Source organism: Anguilla anguilla, chromosome 11, assembly GCF_013347855.1.
Source record: "Anguilla anguilla isolate fAngAng1 chromosome 11, fAngAng1.pri, whole genome shotgun sequence".
In the NCBI taxonomy this organism is placed as follows: Eukaryota; Metazoa; Chordata; class Actinopteri; order Anguilliformes; family Anguillidae; genus Anguilla; species Anguilla anguilla.
The window spans coordinates 43,292,743-43,309,194 of NC_049211.1; the positions used below are offsets into that span (position 1 = coordinate 43,292,743).

Below are 16,452 nucleotides of genomic sequence, written 5' to 3' on the forward strand. Positions count from 1 at the left end.
TTGTTTCTGTCCTCCTCACGGAGAGTGTGTTTGTTTTCCTTCGGGCATGTCAGAGTGAATCTATTTTGAACATGTTGGGGGGGCATAAGAAACTCCAATCTCTCTCAGCCAGCCGTGCTTATATTTTTTGCGATTACGTCCCAACTTGGAAATGCGTTCCTGTCTGAGTTCTGCCCTGTGTTTGCCAAGAAACCCTGCGATGAATTCACACGCATGCCCCCCCCGCCACATGCATGCCCCCCCCCCACACGCATGCCCCCCTCCCCACATGCACCCCCCCCCCCACACGCATGCCCCCCTCCACACGCATGCCCCCCTCCCTACATGCATGCCCCCCCCCACACGCATGCCCCCCTCCCTACATGCATGCCCCCCCCCACACGCATGCCCCCCTCCCTACATGCATGCCCCCCGCCACATACATGCCCCCCCCCCCCACACGCGTGCCCCCCCTCCACACACATGCCCCCCCTCCACACACATGCCCTCCTCCACACGCCCCCCCCCCCCCCCCCCCCCCCAGCCGTGGTGCTGATGGGCCATCAGGCTCGCAGCGTAACGCAGTCTCATTACTCTTCATCAGCTGACTGTGCGGAGGAGAGGCGGTCTGGCGAAGGAAATTAGAAATCCATCCTCTCTCGACCCTTTGACCCTCCCCCCCCCCTTTCCCATGGCACTCCCCCCCCCCCCCCCCCCCCCCCCGAACACGCTGAAGGAATGCTAACGACCAGCGCCGGCGATCGGAGGCCGAGCGGCTGAGCCGAGCGGGCACCGCGTACGCCTCACAGACGAGCCGTGTTTGGCCCAAACGCATGAGGAGGTTCAGGACAGGGACACGGGCCTTTTGTGCCTTTTTTTTTGGTTTTTTTTTTTGTTGTTGCCTTTTTCACAATTTCCTGCCTGCTTTCACTTCCTCGTGATTTAAAAAATGGATTAGTTGCTTTTGCTAAGTTTGCAAGTTGATTCTGCTTCCACCTCTTAACAATGTGTGTGTGTGTGTGTGTGTGTGTGTGTGTGATTGTGATAGTGATGTCCATTGTGGAGCTTCTTCTTTTTTTTTTTTTTTGAATGTGGAGCCTTCTAAAACTGAAGTTTGTAAAGACACACGTACGCACAGTGTGCTGTGCCTGTGCTGTGTGATTCCTCAGTCTGCTCCACTCCAGCTCTTGATTTAAATGGTTTTGATCAGTTATTCGACAGACGGCCAAGGCGCTGGTGCTCACTCTCTGAATTGGTGGGGGGGGGGGGGGGGGGGGGGGGGCTTTCTAACTTCCCCATGAGCTTCGCGGGTCGTTAACCTCCAGACGCGAAATGAGGGGAAAATTGACAGAATGGCTTCTCCCCATTTTTCATATTTCATTACTTTCATTTTTGTTCTGGCCTGAGTTTGAGCTTGAGCTCGCTCTGATATTTCCGCCCAGGGAAACTCCTGAAAAGCGCTCCTCAGACCTTTCTGCCTCTAGCTGGCACGCCACGCCGGCAACCGTGTCGGTGGGTTTTGCCCGACGGTGGGTTTCTCTTATTCCGAGTGCCGTTTGGACCAATCCGCGTTGAACGCTGGCAGTTACCGGGACGATGGGATCAACCCACGGGAGACCTGGCTGGGGGGGGTGTTTTTACCATGGCTGGGGACCAGGCTGGGGGTGTTTTTACTGTGGCTGGGGACCAGGCTGGGGGGGTTTTTACCATGGCTGGGGACCAGGCTGGGGGTGTTTTTTGTCGTGTCCCTCTTGGTTATCCTGGACTGTCGGGTGCTCATCCATAAACAGGTCCAAACATTGGGCCACACACGGAGCGGTTGTGTATCGCGGGTGGGTATCAGATATTAACCAGGCTCAATCTCTAAGCGGGGAATTTGTGTAGGTTTTTATTATTATTTTATTTATGTGCGGAGGGAAGTGGTGGCAGCAGCCCAAAGCTGGCGAGCGGTCTTCATTCAGTGCGTCGTACGCCAAATCCCGCCCCAGGGAGCTAGCGTGAGGGTGCGGGCTCCTGATGTGTGTTTTTGAGACGGGCCTCGCCTGACTGGCAGCGGGGTGGGGGTGGGGCGGGGGGGGAGAGCTAACCCTTGCGACGGGGTGGAGGAATCCAGCGGAGGCTCACTCCTGATCAAGGCCAGGAGACCTGAACCTGTAGCGGCCATCTTGCTTCTTTTCACTGGCTCGCAGATGAACATCCTCTGTCCATAACATTATTACCAACCTATAAATTACATGAGTTCCAACCAGGGTATGTGAACAACTCTGTTTCTCTGTATCGCCCCAAATAAGAGCCCTATATTTACAGGATGCAGGCTGTCTTGCTGTGCCCAAAATGTCAAAGCTTGAAATGGAGCTTTTTAGCTTCGGGGCTGCCAAGCTGTGGGATGACCTTCCCCGGATCTTACAGGAAGCTGAAAATGTTTGTGTCCTTAAATCAAGAGCTGAGTTCCTTTTAGCTTTTAACTTTAAGGCATGCCAAGCTTTCGGAGTGACCTTTTACCTGTTTATATACAGTATGTCGCAGAAACTGTGGGTCTTTTTTACATTACAGGCATTTAGCAGACGCTCTTATCCAGAGCGACTTACACAACTTTTTACATAGCATTTTACATTGTATCCATTTATACAGCTGGATATATACTGAAGCAATGCAGGTTAAGTACCTTGCTCAAGGGTACAACGGCAGTGTCCTTACCCGGGAATCGAACCTGCGACCTTTCGGTTACAAGCCCAGTTCCTTGCCCACTGTGCTACACTTTGTCCTTTGATCTAAACACACAGTAAATTACCTTTTTAATCCACTTGCTCAACACGTGTCCTCTATAATCCAAATCAACACCCTACTTGAAACTTGTTTTTAAGTAAAGGTTTGAAAGCGAACGTGGTCGCCATGCTATGCTAGCCGTGAAGTGTGTTATGAGAATTTGCTGGTGAGTGGTGCTGTATTGAAAAGGAGGACTGATTGACTGGTTGGAGTGCAGCTGAGAGTCGCTTCCTGCTGCTTCTGAAAACGACACAGAAGTGGGTCAATAAGGGGTGTCACACCTCTGCAGAGAATCTTTACTCCTCTTTAGTTATTATTATTATTATTATTATTTTTAACTAAGTTTTGAAGTCGGAGAACCTGGCTTTTGATTTCGAGGGTTTGGAAGAAAAATTTTCCTCCTTGAAAGCAGTCTCTCTCTGCTTTAGCTATAGCTTAGGCTAATCCCCTCTCTCGAAATCGTATAACCACCATTTTGGACCTCTACAGAAAATCACTGTTCTTATGTAACCTTTTATTTTGAATCGTTTTTGTTCCTTTTAGCAAAGGAGGTGCAATTCCTTCAGGCTCCTTCAGGTCCTACTTAAGTAGAAATAGTTCATGCAAACTCCTGTGCCCGGTCGTGGGCAAAGCTGTGGCAGACTGAGCTGTGTTCTCTTAGCTTTAGGATTCTGATAAAGACCCATTTCGTGCCTTAATCTGGACTCCAATAAGAGCAACAGAAACGAGAGAGCTGAGGTCATGTGACCATTTCTAGTTTTGTCAGCTTCAGTCTTCTGCTCTGTGTGTGTCTAGGCTGCTGGTCTGATGTGTTCTGTGGGGGGGGGGGTGTTGTTAGGAATAGCCGTGTTCTCCCAGTCCCAGCCCTCTGTTGTTGCCGCGGTGATGACCACGGAAGCGGTGCTGCCGCCAGACTCCCCTCCCCGGCACAGGAAGTGGATTGTTTTGTTTAACGGGGCGGGCCTCTGTGTCCTGGTATTCACCCGGTCGCTCGCCGTGTGTCACAGATTTACACGCACGCGTGCTCGTGCGTACACACACACACACACACACACACATACACGCGCAATCCCCTGAATTTATGTGCTGAGAGAAAAAGATTTTCTTGTCACTGCCGTAGAGGTGGAGGGCATTTTAATGCAGGGGAGCCGTCCTCCGTGAACTCCCGTGAAGAAAATGATTCTTCACCCCGACAGCGCCGTTTGTGTTGTCAGTCTGCGCTCTGGCCTCCAAACACCTCCGGACACTCAATCTTCACGTCTCCGCACAGCCGCCGGTCGGCATCGCGAACTCGCCGGTGTCCCGCTTAACGGAAGGGGGTTTGTTTGAGGATTGCTTCGTGTGCACTTCTCCGGTTGGGTTTTTTTTTTTTTGGGGGGCGGGGGGGAAAAAACCCCCGTTTTGAACGTGCTACAGGGCTGCTTTTGTACGCCAGAGCCATTTTTCCAGTCACGCAGACGTCGCGTTTTTTTTCCGGTTTCCGTTAAAAATCGCATTAAAACACGTTGCCTCCTGAGCGGCAGGGTCTGCAAGCTCTCGCTCGGAGGGGGCGGTTTTCCCGGCGAACGCTATCTGCTCTGGACTCGGAGGAAGTGAGGCGCGGATCCAGAGGGGCGGGGCTTGCAGCGGTGACATCACCGCTGGAAAGCGCTGGAACATTACCGTAAATCAGGAGGGAAGCAAAGCCCTTCACAGGCCACAGAGAGGGCGGGCGGTGTGGAGGATTCATCCCACTGCACAAGGCTTAAAAACCTTCTTTCCTCTTCTTTTTATACCTTTGTGTGTTTTAAAATACATTTTTAAAAATCACCATTACTGCAGATGTGGATTCACCACCTGACTGTAACATCAGAAATGTTAACCTAGCCCATCCCAGACGGTCCCGCATTAGTGTGTTCCGGCATCTTCTTCTCTTTCCTTTCCCGTTGTGTCCGGTGTCCATCTCTGTTGTGGTCCTGGAGATGTTCCTGTGAGCACAATTCAGATGTGCATTGTATTTGCGTTGTTAAAAAAAGCATATCCTTTACAAGCAGTTGGTACATGTAAAGCTTTATATGAACTCTAACACCCCTAAGCGTAACACCCCCAGACCCCCCCACCCCAGACCAGTGGGTGGCGGTAGAGCCCCCTTTGCCGTTTTCTTTTCCGACCGCCGCTAAACGAAACCAAAGAAGAAGAAGCGTTTCGCCGTCCGCTCGCCTTGTTTTCTGAGGCGGGATCGGACCGCGGAAACCAGCGCGGCTGAGGAGGCGCGTGCCGTCACCCGCACGAATCCCGCCGCGGACCACGCCCGTCGCCCGAGTCGCGGGTTTACACGACGACGACGACAGAAAAGCGGGCCCCAGAGCTCGGCCCGCAGCGGGGTGCTCCTTTAGCGGCGCGGAACAGCGGGCCAGGCGAACGCAAAAGACGGAGCGCTCTGCCCCGTCGCCGCGGGCGGCAGCCGAAAGTCAGGAATGGGGCCAGGATCGACCCTTCCCTCCGCCCACCGACAGTTCCCCACGCTCAGCCTCAGTTCCCCACGCTCAGCCTGAGTTCCCCACGCTCAGCCTGAGTTCCCCACGCTCAGCCTCAGTTCCCCACGCTCGGCCTGACTCCTGGAGTCACAGTTAATTTTCTGCTCTCCAGTAACTCTCTAAAACGGCTCGGTCCCGTCTGCTATGTGCCTGTCGTTCAAGAAAACCCTCCTCGCAGTGAAATGGTTATCTACATGAAGCTCTCGCGTCTTAGTTCTTCTTTCTGGCTTGAGACTTTGATAGGGACACTATAACCACTCAGAATACTAAGACCTCAAATAACACTGATTGAAGCTCAGAATCATTTTATTGGCATGTTTTAAAAAAGCCAAAGCAATAAAAAAAAATATCGTATTTGTTCAAGCTTTTATCAGCTTTGAGTGACGGCACTGTAAAAACCCGCACCTAGCCTGAGACCAGTTCCTCTGCGCGGCTAGCCGCTACTTTCTTACTGCTTCCAAAGACCTGGAGCTCGTGTTTTTTTTTCTTTCTCTGTTATTGAAAATGCTGAAGACGTGTGTGAGCAGCAAACGGTGCGCTCGCGTTTCGTTGCGTTCTTGGAGGAAGGCGGGCCGGGCGTCGGGGGAAGATGGCCGAGCCCTGCTCGTACCGTACCGAACCGACGTGGTTTCCGTCCGTCGCCCAGGCCGCGTAGCGACGCCCCCTCTGGGGAAGGCAGCAGCGGCGTTAACGGCTGACCCATTTACCGCCATCCCGCCGCAGCGCTTCCAAGCGAAATTTTTAAAATAAATAAATCGCATTGGCCCCTCTGCGTTAGCTGGTTTTCTGGCTGTCCTAAAAACGCACAGAAATAGCTCTCTTATCGACCCCCTGGCTCCTCCTGTCCCTGGACCTACATCACACGGCTGAACTGAAGGGACAGCCTTCATGCTCAAATCAGCGCAGATGTCCGAACTTTCACTTTTCAAAAGTTTCCTTTTTCTGAAGGAGGCCTCAGTTTTGTACTCATTTGGATTCGGCATTTGATAGCGATATTCACTGAATTTGCCTGTTATTTGGGGCTAAATTCGTCGCTTATCTTAAAGTAAAAACAAAAAGCAGCCAAATCCAGCACTAGTGCTGGGGACCTCCCTACCCAGAAAGCCATACAGTCAGATCAGATACAGGGGGACGGCGGGACTTCTGTCTGGGACAGGGGCTGTGCTTCTGGGTGACCTGGCTGGTCTGGAGGAAAGCCACATCAGTTAGAACGACTCCAGCGGAACTGTACCAGTATAAACTGCAGTTACTGACCGCCCAGCAAATAAAGCTCCCCCCCCCCCCACACATGGACCACTTAAGGAGGTCAGAATCAGTTCAGCGGTTCCTCGAATGCGGGGGGGGTGGGGGGGGTTTAAACTGCGAGTCTCACGGTTTCCACATTCAGGGCTCGGTTTACCGCGAGCTAGCGGTCGCGGCCCTAAAAGCTAATTAGGGCGCGTGTAAATTAGGTGAGAACAGGAGAAACGTGTATCATGAGAGCTTCCTTTTGATTGGGAGGGGGGGGTGAGGCGGAGGTGTAACCCGTTACGGAGGGGGGGGCGGGGGGGCTTTCATTGCTGGATATATTTTAATTTAGTTCCAGTCCTGTTTTCCACGGTTTCTAAACAATGGAGTCCATCACTGTGAACAAGCGCCTGTTCGTGCACGCTCAGCGGAGATGCAGAACTTTATTCATTTGTCCGAACATCCCTGATATGTTGGAACATTGCCGCTGGTTTAGATTCAGGTTAGGTGAAATGGGATCTCCTGCAGTGTTTCTGGAGTGCTCATTTGCCGAATGCTCTGGACTAAAGCGATCCGTTATGTCCCCACATTTTTACTGCTGTGGTCACCTCTGTTTTGCTTTATTATAAAGGTGGCCATTGAGCCAGCGCTTAACATATGGTCGTATTGCATTGACTGCTTAGCAACTATGACACCATGATGTAGGCCTGCATCGTTGGTGTTGGTCGAGAGGCCTTCCTTTTTGTGGTCTTTCGCAGAAACTATTAGCGCCGCAGAAAGATAAATGTATCACGGCAGTGCTGCTTCAGCAGGCCTGCCCTCCGCCCTCACTGCAAACCCCCCGGAGGAGGAGGAGGAGGAGGACGAGGAGGAGGACGAGGAGGAGGACGAGGAGGAGGACGAGGAGGAGGAGGAGGACGAGGACGAGGACGACTCCGATGCCTACGCAACTCCCGCGAAATCGCCCGTCGCGCCACGCTCTCGTTTCCCTCCTTCCCGTCGCCGAGCGTGTCCTCAAACGCACGCGCCCGCGCGCGACCGCACCCTGGCCGACGCCTCTGCCGCGACGGCACTGTCCTCGGTCACGGGCCGCGGGGAATTTTCGGCCGGTGCGTGAAACCGGAATGTTCCGGATTCGGTGGCTGGGAGACGTAACCGTCGGTGTTAAGAATGCGCTGAGCAGCTGGCGGAGTCCGCTGATTATAGGAGCAGCACACTCGTCACTGGTGGCAGCGAGGCCTTTTGGCATTTTTATACGTCGACCCAAATGCATGTTGGGATATGTAGTTTTATTAATAGCTGAGTCACACCTGTGCACAAGTTTTAGTTTAGCTGTCCAGACTGAGTCCAGATGACTAACCAGCACACCACCTAACGAGACTAACCAGCCCTCCCACCTAACCAGCCTAACCAGCACACCCACCTAACCAGCGTGTACGTTTCCTGTGACCCTCCCTCCCTTTCTAAGATGTAGCGTTAGCCCAGGGGTGGCTGAGGAGGCCTGGGTTCGTTTCCTCGGTTCCATACCAGCTTCTCTTAATTATTTAATTAGCCCAGTCGTTTATGGGATCTGACATTTCTGCGCTGGTTATTGTCGAGCCGGTGAATCGCGGCTGATGAGTGTTTGTGTCCCCGTGTGAAGTGTTTTACGGGCGGGCTAATCTACGAGCGCCCCGCCGGCGGTGTGTAGCGCCAATTAGCTCATTGTGCCGGAGTAACGTGGGGCGACATAGCTCAGGAGGTAAGAGCGGTTGTCTGGCAGTCGGAGGGTTGCCGGTTCGATCCCCCGCCCTGGGCGTGTCGAAGTGTCCCTGAGCAAGACACCTAACCCCTAACTGCTCTGGTGAATGAGAGGCATCAATTGTAAAGCGCTTTGGATAAAAGCGCTATATAAACGCAGTCCATTTACCATTCACCCTCACTCCCCCAGCCTGACCCAGATGGGTCCCAGCGCTCGTTTTGGGGACCCCCCTGCGTCAGTCTGCGCTGCTTGGGCGGGGTGAGTGGGTCGCCAGGTCGGCTGGCTAAGTTTGCCCTCGGGGTTCAGGTAAGAGGAGAGTCTGAATAGGCGCCGGCGGCCATTTTGAGCTGAAAGCCGTTTGGTGGCCTGCAGCCATCTTAGCTATGGGAAGGGTACTGAAGCCCTGTTCTGCAGTCTCCTGTCCTGGCTAATGGAAAGTGTCCTAAGGCCCTGTCCTGCAGTGTCCTGTCCTGGCTAATGGAAAGTGTCCTAAGGCCCTGTCCTGGCTAATGGAAAGTGTCCTAAGGCCCTGTCCTGGCTAATGGAAAGTGTACTAAGGCCCTGTCCTGGCTAATGGAAAGTGTACTAAGGCCCTGTCCTGGCTAATGGAAAGTGTACTAAGGCCCTGTCCTGCAGCCTCCTGTCCTGCAGTGTCCTGTCCTGGCTAATGGAAAGCGTCCTAAGGCCCTGTCCTGCAGTGTCCTGTCCTGGCTAATGGAAAGTGTCCTAAGGCCCTGTTCTGCAGCCTCCTGTCCTGGCTAATGGAAAGTGTCCTAAGGCCCTGTCCTGCAGCCTCCTGTCTCCAGCCTCCTCGCTTTTGCTCATGAAAAGAAGAAGCGAAAACAGTTTATATCTGGGGCTGACTGGTGGGAGCAGAGAAACGGTTTCCTCTTTTCTTACTTCTTACGTCCTGAATTTGTAGGGAATGGATTGGGGTTTTTTGGGGGTTTTTTTTTTTTTTTTTGTAAGCCATTTGGGAGGTTCTCAGCTACCCCCTTCATAGGGGCAGGCAGCGGTGCGTGCGCGTGAGCGTGGGGGGTGGGGGGTGGGGGGTGGGGGGGGGGCAGTATCAGAAGGAAGGCTGCCGTAGGCCCATGGAGCAGCAGTGGAAACGCACATAAACCCTCTCCCATGGAAAAGCCTGCGGAACTCAAATGACATTAATATCAGCCTGCAGTGGTTCTGTATTACACTCTCGGGTTTCTCTGGCAGTTTCATGGTCATTATACTTCTCCAGCTGTCGTGTGCGTGTGCGTGTGCAAGATATCTGCAGCCGGGCTTCTCTCCGGAAGGCCTGATTTGGGCCTTGTTCGGCTGCGGGGCTGCAGGTGGAGAGAGCGGTCCTGCGGGACTTCCTGTTCCTGTGAGACTTCCTGTTGCCGCGGGACTTCCTGTGAAGGGCAGCAGCTGGCGGAGAGAGGCGGGAGGCCTGCGTCTGATGCGCTCTTCCGCACGCCCCCCCAGCGCAGCCATTGTTTGGCGGCTATTTTAAGATGCCAGCGCCCCCCTCGCTGGGGTCCCAGGGGCCAGGGGAGGAGGGACAGGAAAAGGGCGGGGTTCGAAAAACAGCCTGACATCACCTCCCCCGGCTCGCTGCTCCAGCTCTGGCCTGGGGGAGCCGTTCACATGGTTCCCACAGCCTCGCAAACTTCATCTTCTAAACCGGTGGCAGTTATTTTAAACCTGCCGATGCCAACGGCCCTCATTCGCCATTTTACTCCCCCTTTGATCACCGTTTCCTCTGTCCCACAGAGCTCTCTCTCTCTATTTCTCCCTCTCTCTTCCCCTCTCCCTCTTTCTCTCTTTCTGCTATGATCTGTCCTTTTCTCTCTCTCTCGCAATCTCACCAAGTTTCTCAGTTGCTCTACACCTCTCTCTCCCTCTCTCTCATAGTCACTTTCTCCCCATCTCCCTTCCTCTCTTTCTTTCATGATCCCTCTCTCTCTCTGTGACCCTGGCAATCTGGAACGTTTCCCTGAACTCGCCCGTCCCCCTAACGGAGCCGAGCCGAAACCCTGACTCCCTGACTCAAACCCTGACCCCTGACCCCCCCGTGTTCGCGTGTGTCTCTGTCCCCAGCGATGGCGGCCATCAGGAAGAAGCTGGTGATCGTGGGGGATGGCGCGTGCGGGAAGACCTGCCTGCTCATCGTCTTCAGTAAAGACCAGTTCCCCGAGGTCTACGTGCCCACCGTGTTCGAGAACTACATCGCCGACATCGAGGTGGACGGCAAGCAGGTGGGTGTGGCGTGGGGCGGGTCGACGCAGGGCGGGGTCAACACTGGGCGGGGTCGACGCAGGGCGGGGTCAACACTGGGCGGGGTCGACGCAGGGCGGGGTCGAGCGGTTAAAGAAGTGTGACTCCTATCTGTCCTTTCCTAAGTGTGCTCAGTAGTGAAAGAGTCTGACGTGCGCCCTGTTTGCTGAGTATAGGAGAGTCCAGAATGTGTGCTTTGAACAATTAACTGCTAAAGTCTTTACCCAGGAGTGTGTGAATGGGCAGTGCGTCCTGATGCATACGGACTGGAAACGACAGACATTGTGTTTTACGTCATTTAATGTACAGCAAGCAAAAATGCCTCAAGCTGCAAAGCTACTGTGTGATTTATTTTCCTTCAAACTACCGCACAGCACAGTGTTGTAGCCTGAGCTGGGACTCACCAGTTACAGCTTCACTTTTAGATTGAGCTGTGCCTCTGTTTCTCCATCTCTGTCTCTCTGTCTGTCTCTCCATCTCTCTGTCTCTCTCTCTGGCTCTCTGTCTCTCTGTCTCTCTCCATTTCTCTCTGTCTCGCTCTCTCTAACTCTGTCTCTATCTCTCTCTTTGTCTTCCTATCTCTCTCTCTCTCTCTCTGTCTCCATCTGTCTCTGTCTCTCTCGCTGTCTCCATCGGTCTCTCTCTCTCTCTCTCTCCATTTCTCTCTGTCGTCTGTCTGTGTCTCTTTCTATATCTCTCCCCATCTCGCTCTCCCTTTCTCTCTCTCTCCGAGTGGCTACAGCAGGATGAGGAAGAAAAACAGGCAAAACCAGCTGAGTGTGAACAAACTGCCTCCTCCTTTCTGACTGCAACAATCAAACGGCAGCTCAGAAAGAGAGAACTAGAGAACCGTCCTCTCTTTAGGAGCAAGCCTGCCCCCCTGCCCCCCCCCTCCCCACCACCGCCACCGCCTCCGCCTCGAACCCCGGGTACTCGGTTGGGAACCAAGGGAACCAGCGGTTGATCTAGCCGAGGGCAGACAGACCATTCGTCAGCAAACAAACGAGCAAATGTGACAAATGCGTTTCTGCGTGCAGTAGTGAACCTTGACCCCAGTGCTGTATGCTACCTCATCTCTAAACTATGAAAGGAGATTTTAAAATAAACTCTCCCATACTGGCTCCAGGAGCTATCGGGCTCAGCCGTCCAGTCTTGTGGGAGTTAGCCTGAGTCATGAGGTGGGGGGGCAGGGAGGTGGGGGGGTGGGGTCAGTTTATATCCTCAGAAACTGACTCTGGAACATGCAATACGTGTCTAACCGTTACTCTAACCAAAAACCCTGTCCAAAGATTTAAACCTTCCTGAGTCCATGTTTGGGGCATAGTTGGGAAGGGGGGGGGGGCATTACAGGAAGTGTTTTTCCTCTGCCTTCCTGTTGTACTGGGGAAAAACATGGACCACCGCGCCCTCTGTGACTCAATCTGATGGGGCCCTCATTTCCTGTGCATATGGGTAGGGGGATGGGGGGGGGGGGTTGGGGGCTGGGAGCTATGGTCCGTTACACAGGAAATACAGGAAGGAGGGGCGGGGGGGGGGGACAGGTTTGGGCTCCAGGGTTCCCCTCGGAGCTGAGAGAGGGGCAGAGTTTTTCTCAGGAGGGCGACGGGGTCTTGAACCCCCCCCCCCCCCCCCCCCCCCCGGTTTTAGGATAAACAGATAAGCTGAGGAGCCGTGCTGTTCTCTCCTCCTCTGGGTACAGGCAGCTCTGAACATAGCGTGCTTTTTCCCCCTCTTTCTTTCCCTTTTTCTGCCCTTTTTCCCCATAAATACCCAGCCGGCCGTTCCAGAGGGAAGAGCTTGTTTATGAATTTGTCACCTCCCTAAATCACAGCGTCTATTCCAGGAGTCCCTCCTTCAGAAGCGTTTCAAAAGCGGCCCCGGCGTTCTGTAGAGCTGCAGTCTCTTCGAATCGATGGACTGGCTGATATGCGAGTGATTTATACTGAATATTGGGAGCGGTTCGAGGCGTGTAGCGAATTCCTGTGAGGGTCTATAAAAGTCTAACGGTGGAGCGTTGCGAACCGAAGCAGGAGTGCCCATCTCTCATTCGCGATCTGTTTTTCACCGCCGAACGCCTCGCCTGATTGGCCGATTATAAACGGCGTTCTGGCAGCTGGGGAAGCGGCGAGGACCGTAAAAACGGGCGTAACCCGCCGGATTGGGCCCCTCGTGGGCCCCCGCTGTGTCCCCCCCCCCTCGCTAAACCAGTCATCGGATCCCGCGGGCATTTCAATCAATCGATCGATCTTTTAAAAAAAATCTTCTCCTTCATGCGCTGCCATTTGCAAATATCTCGTTGCGCGGGGTTCCGCGGTCGGCCGGGTAACGGCTGGAGTTTTTTTCGGGCTGAAGTTCCGGAGTAAAGGCGCGGTCACGCTACGATTCACGCTTGCGAAATCATTACGGACCCCGCGGCGGGGGGCTCAAAGCTAACTACGGCGAACTACGCGGCTGCGAACGCTAAAATAAATAATAATAAAAAACGTTAGAATGAGATGTGTTTGCCATCGGCTCCAGTTTCCCGCGACACGGCAAACCATGCGGCCTCTCTCCTTGTTTCCATCTTACGTTCCTTTAAAGTTGAATTAAATAAGACTGAATGATGGGACAGCCAAAACGATAGCCTCCTCCATTCGTCAACCCGTGAGGTCGAGGTCGTCTATTGGTCAGATACGTTTGCGTGAAGCGAAATTCGCAGGTCAGAGTTCACTAAACTTGAACTCTGGTACGGAGCGAAGCGTGAGAATTGTTAACGTACGGATGCGTGACCCGTCCTCCGCACGCGTTTGGATGGAAGCGAACGGAACACAGAAGACTAGTGCGACTGCACCCTAACACCACTTGGGTCTCGACTGAAAGGCCCAAACCGTCTGTGCTTCCCACACACTCAGGGGAAGGTCGTTCCAAAGCTGAAAGCTGGGACTGATTTATGGTTTTTAAATTTTGGGCTCAGTGAGAGAGCCTGTGTCCTGAGTGTAGGGTCCTCTTTGGGTGATGCGAGTGGCTTAAGAACCCTAACCTGACCGCAGTGTGACCGGTGACTGCAGACCGCACAGGACAGACCGCACAGGACAGACTGTGCAGTCGACCGCCATGGAGAGGCTCAGGCAGGATGTGTGGGACTGTAATACATGTGTTTATGCAAGTATGATATTGTATATAAATATATATGCACACACACATACAATAGATACGTGTGTATGTGTGTGTTTTTTTTGGTTGGGCCTGCAGTAGCTCTTACTCTCTCCTGTCTGTGCGTGTGTGTGTGTGTGTGTGTGCGTGTACATGTGTGTGTGTGTGTGTGTGTGTGTGTGTATGTGTGTGTGTACACGTGTGTGTGTGTGTGTGTGTGTGTGTGTGTCCTAGGTGGAGCTGGCGCTCTGGGACACGGCCGGCCAGGAGGACTACGACCGGCTGCGGCCGCTGTCCTACCCCGACACCGACGTCATCCTCATGTGCTTCTCCATCGACAGCCCCGACAGCTTAGGTAGGCCCCGCCCCTCAGCCGCAGTCCGCACGCGCTCAGTGAGGTAGGCCCCGCCCCTCAGCCGCAGTCCGCACGCGCTCAGTGAGGTAGGCCCCGCCCCTCAGCCGCACTCCGCACGCGCTCAGTGAGGTAGGCCCCGCCCCTCAGCCACTCTCCGCACACGCTCAGTGAGGACGGCCTCCACCTGAAGCCACACTCTGCACGCGCTCAGTGAGGTCGGCCTCCATCCGCAGCCGCAGTCTGCACGCGCTCAGTGAGGTCGGCCCCGCCCCTCAGCCACACTCCGCACGCGCTCAGTGAGGTCGGCCCCGCCCCTCAGCCGCAGTCTGCACGCGCTCAGTGAGGTCGGCCCCGCCCCTCAGCCGCAGTCTGCACGCGCTCAGTGAGGACGGCCTCCACCTGCAGCCGCACTCCGCACGCGCTCAGTGAGGTCGGCCCCGCCCCTCAGCCGCAGTCCGCACACGCTCAGTGAGGTAGGCCCCGCCCCTCAGCCGCACTCCGCACGCGCTCAGTGAGGTCGGCCCCGCCCCTCAGCCGCACTCTGCACGCGCTCAGTGAGGACGGCCTCCACCCGCAGCCGCACTCCGCACGCGCTCAGTGAGGTCGGCCCCGCCCCTCAGCCGCAGTCTGCACGCGCTCAGTGAGGACGGCCTCCACCCGCAGCCATACGGGACGGAGGTGATTAGATACGCGGGCACAGCCTCAGACTGAGGCACTAACGAACGGCGCCAAGCGGAACAGGTGGCGGGACGTCGGCGGGCCCTCGCGCACGCCCACCCTCTCTCTGGCGGCGGTGGTGAACGGGCCCCGCCCACGCTGTTCACGCTGTCTGAACCCAGCCTGCCCCCGCTTTCCGCTTCCTAGCACAGCCGCGAAGGCTTCTGCTGAAGCCCGATGTTTGTCCTCCGCTCGCGTGCGTCTGATGGACAGAATCCTCGCCGTACAAACCCCCCCCATCCCCCATCCCCCCATCCCCTAATCCCCCCCCACCCCCCCATCCCCACATCCCCACATCCCCCCATCATGGTGACAGAGGAAACAAGTTGAATGGAGCTTCCCCTTGTAAAACTGATAGGGGCGAATGAAACTTGAATCAGTGACGTGCAAGTCTCTGTGGAAGGTGGGGGTGTGGCGCGGGTCGGAGAGCAGACGCTCGGGGGAAAAGGAGGGGGGGGCACGTGGAAAATAAACCGGAAACAGCGGGAAAAACGTGAACGAGTAGCGAGCTGTGTCTTATCGGGTCGGGTTACAAAACCAGACCCCTGCCGCTCAGTCTGTGGGCCCGGAGGCAGGGGGGGGAGGGGGGAGGCAAGGGGTCGGGGGGGGGGGGGGGGGGGTCTGTAATGACTCACCGCAATCTGGAGTTTCACAGGGCGGGGGGGCCTTCAGTGACATGCAGATTGGGGTGTTTTTTTTTCGTTTTGTAAATTCTAAAAATAGAAAGCGGTTTCACGCGCCTGGATCCCGCTCCCGGGGCGGTCGAGCGGTCCGGCTCGTCTCCCTCTGAACCCAGGACCGTTTATGTCACGCCGAAACGGTGGAGGTGACCGGACGCTCTTAAAAATCCCCTCTCGTTTCCTGACCAACGTTAGCCCTCCCCCCCCCCCCCCCCCCCCACCCAAATGTTTCAGGCCTATTTTCAGAGTCTGGTTTTGACCTGGTTCTACAGGCTTGTAAGCACGGGGTGGGACACCCTGTTACTGGATTTCATGCCAGCTTATGTTTTCGGCAGTTACCCTGGCTCAGTTAGCCAATTCTCTGCCTGAACCACAGGACTGGTGGATCAGAGTGAAACAGTGAAACAGTTTGTATAGGCGCACAACTACAGCTTTCATCTGCCGTTCAGGTACTTATTAATTAAAGGCATCTATTTTTCTGTTATTTTGAACAGTTTTCCATTATCCCCTGGCCCCTCTTCAATCCATTTGTGTAAAAAAAAATTAAGCCAAAAAAAATAACTCATAAATATTTTTAATAAATTATTTCCGGAGCTTCTCCTGGCTCTTCGCTCACATGAGCCATTTTGCTTTGCTCATTTAAATATGTAATGAATTCCTAGCTGCAATTGGCTCCCCGGTTTAAGCTCGCCCCGCCCACAAACAGCAGGTTTCTGGAAAGCAGCGGCACGTTAACGCAGCGTGCACATATGAGCCGGGTCAGGTATGAGGAAGGCGGGGTCACATACTGCCTGTACCCACATCCCTTCAAGACATTACATTACATTACAGGCATTTAGCAGACGCTCTTATCCAGAGCGACTTACACAACTTTTACATAGCATTTTACATTGTATCCATTTATACAGCTGGATATATATACTGAAGCAATGCAGGTTAAGTACCTTGCTCAAGGGTACAACGGCAGTGTCCTTACCCGGGAATCGAACCTGCGACCTTTCAGTTACAAGCCCAGTTCCCTACCCACTGCGCTACACTCCGACCTGTCCGGCACTTTATTTTCTACTTTGTCTTTCGTATTTT

At 54.3% G+C, this 16,452-nt stretch overlaps 1 protein-coding gene across 1 annotated transcript in view; it reads left to right on the forward strand.

Moving 5' to 3' along the window:
- The window catches only part of rhocb (ras homolog family member Cb), a 45,144-nt gene that overhangs the window by 20,574 nt on the left and 8,118 nt on the right, over window positions 1–16,452 (forward strand). The window contains exons 2-3 of the mRNA XM_035380754.1: window positions 10,309–10,466; window positions 13,852–13,972. Coding sequence (XP_035236645.1) covers window positions 10,311–10,466; window positions 13,852–13,972 — 277 coding nt within the window. The 5' untranslated portion in view covers window positions 10,309–10,310. The remainder of the gene's footprint in view (window positions 1–10,308; window positions 10,467–13,851; window positions 13,973–16,452) is intronic.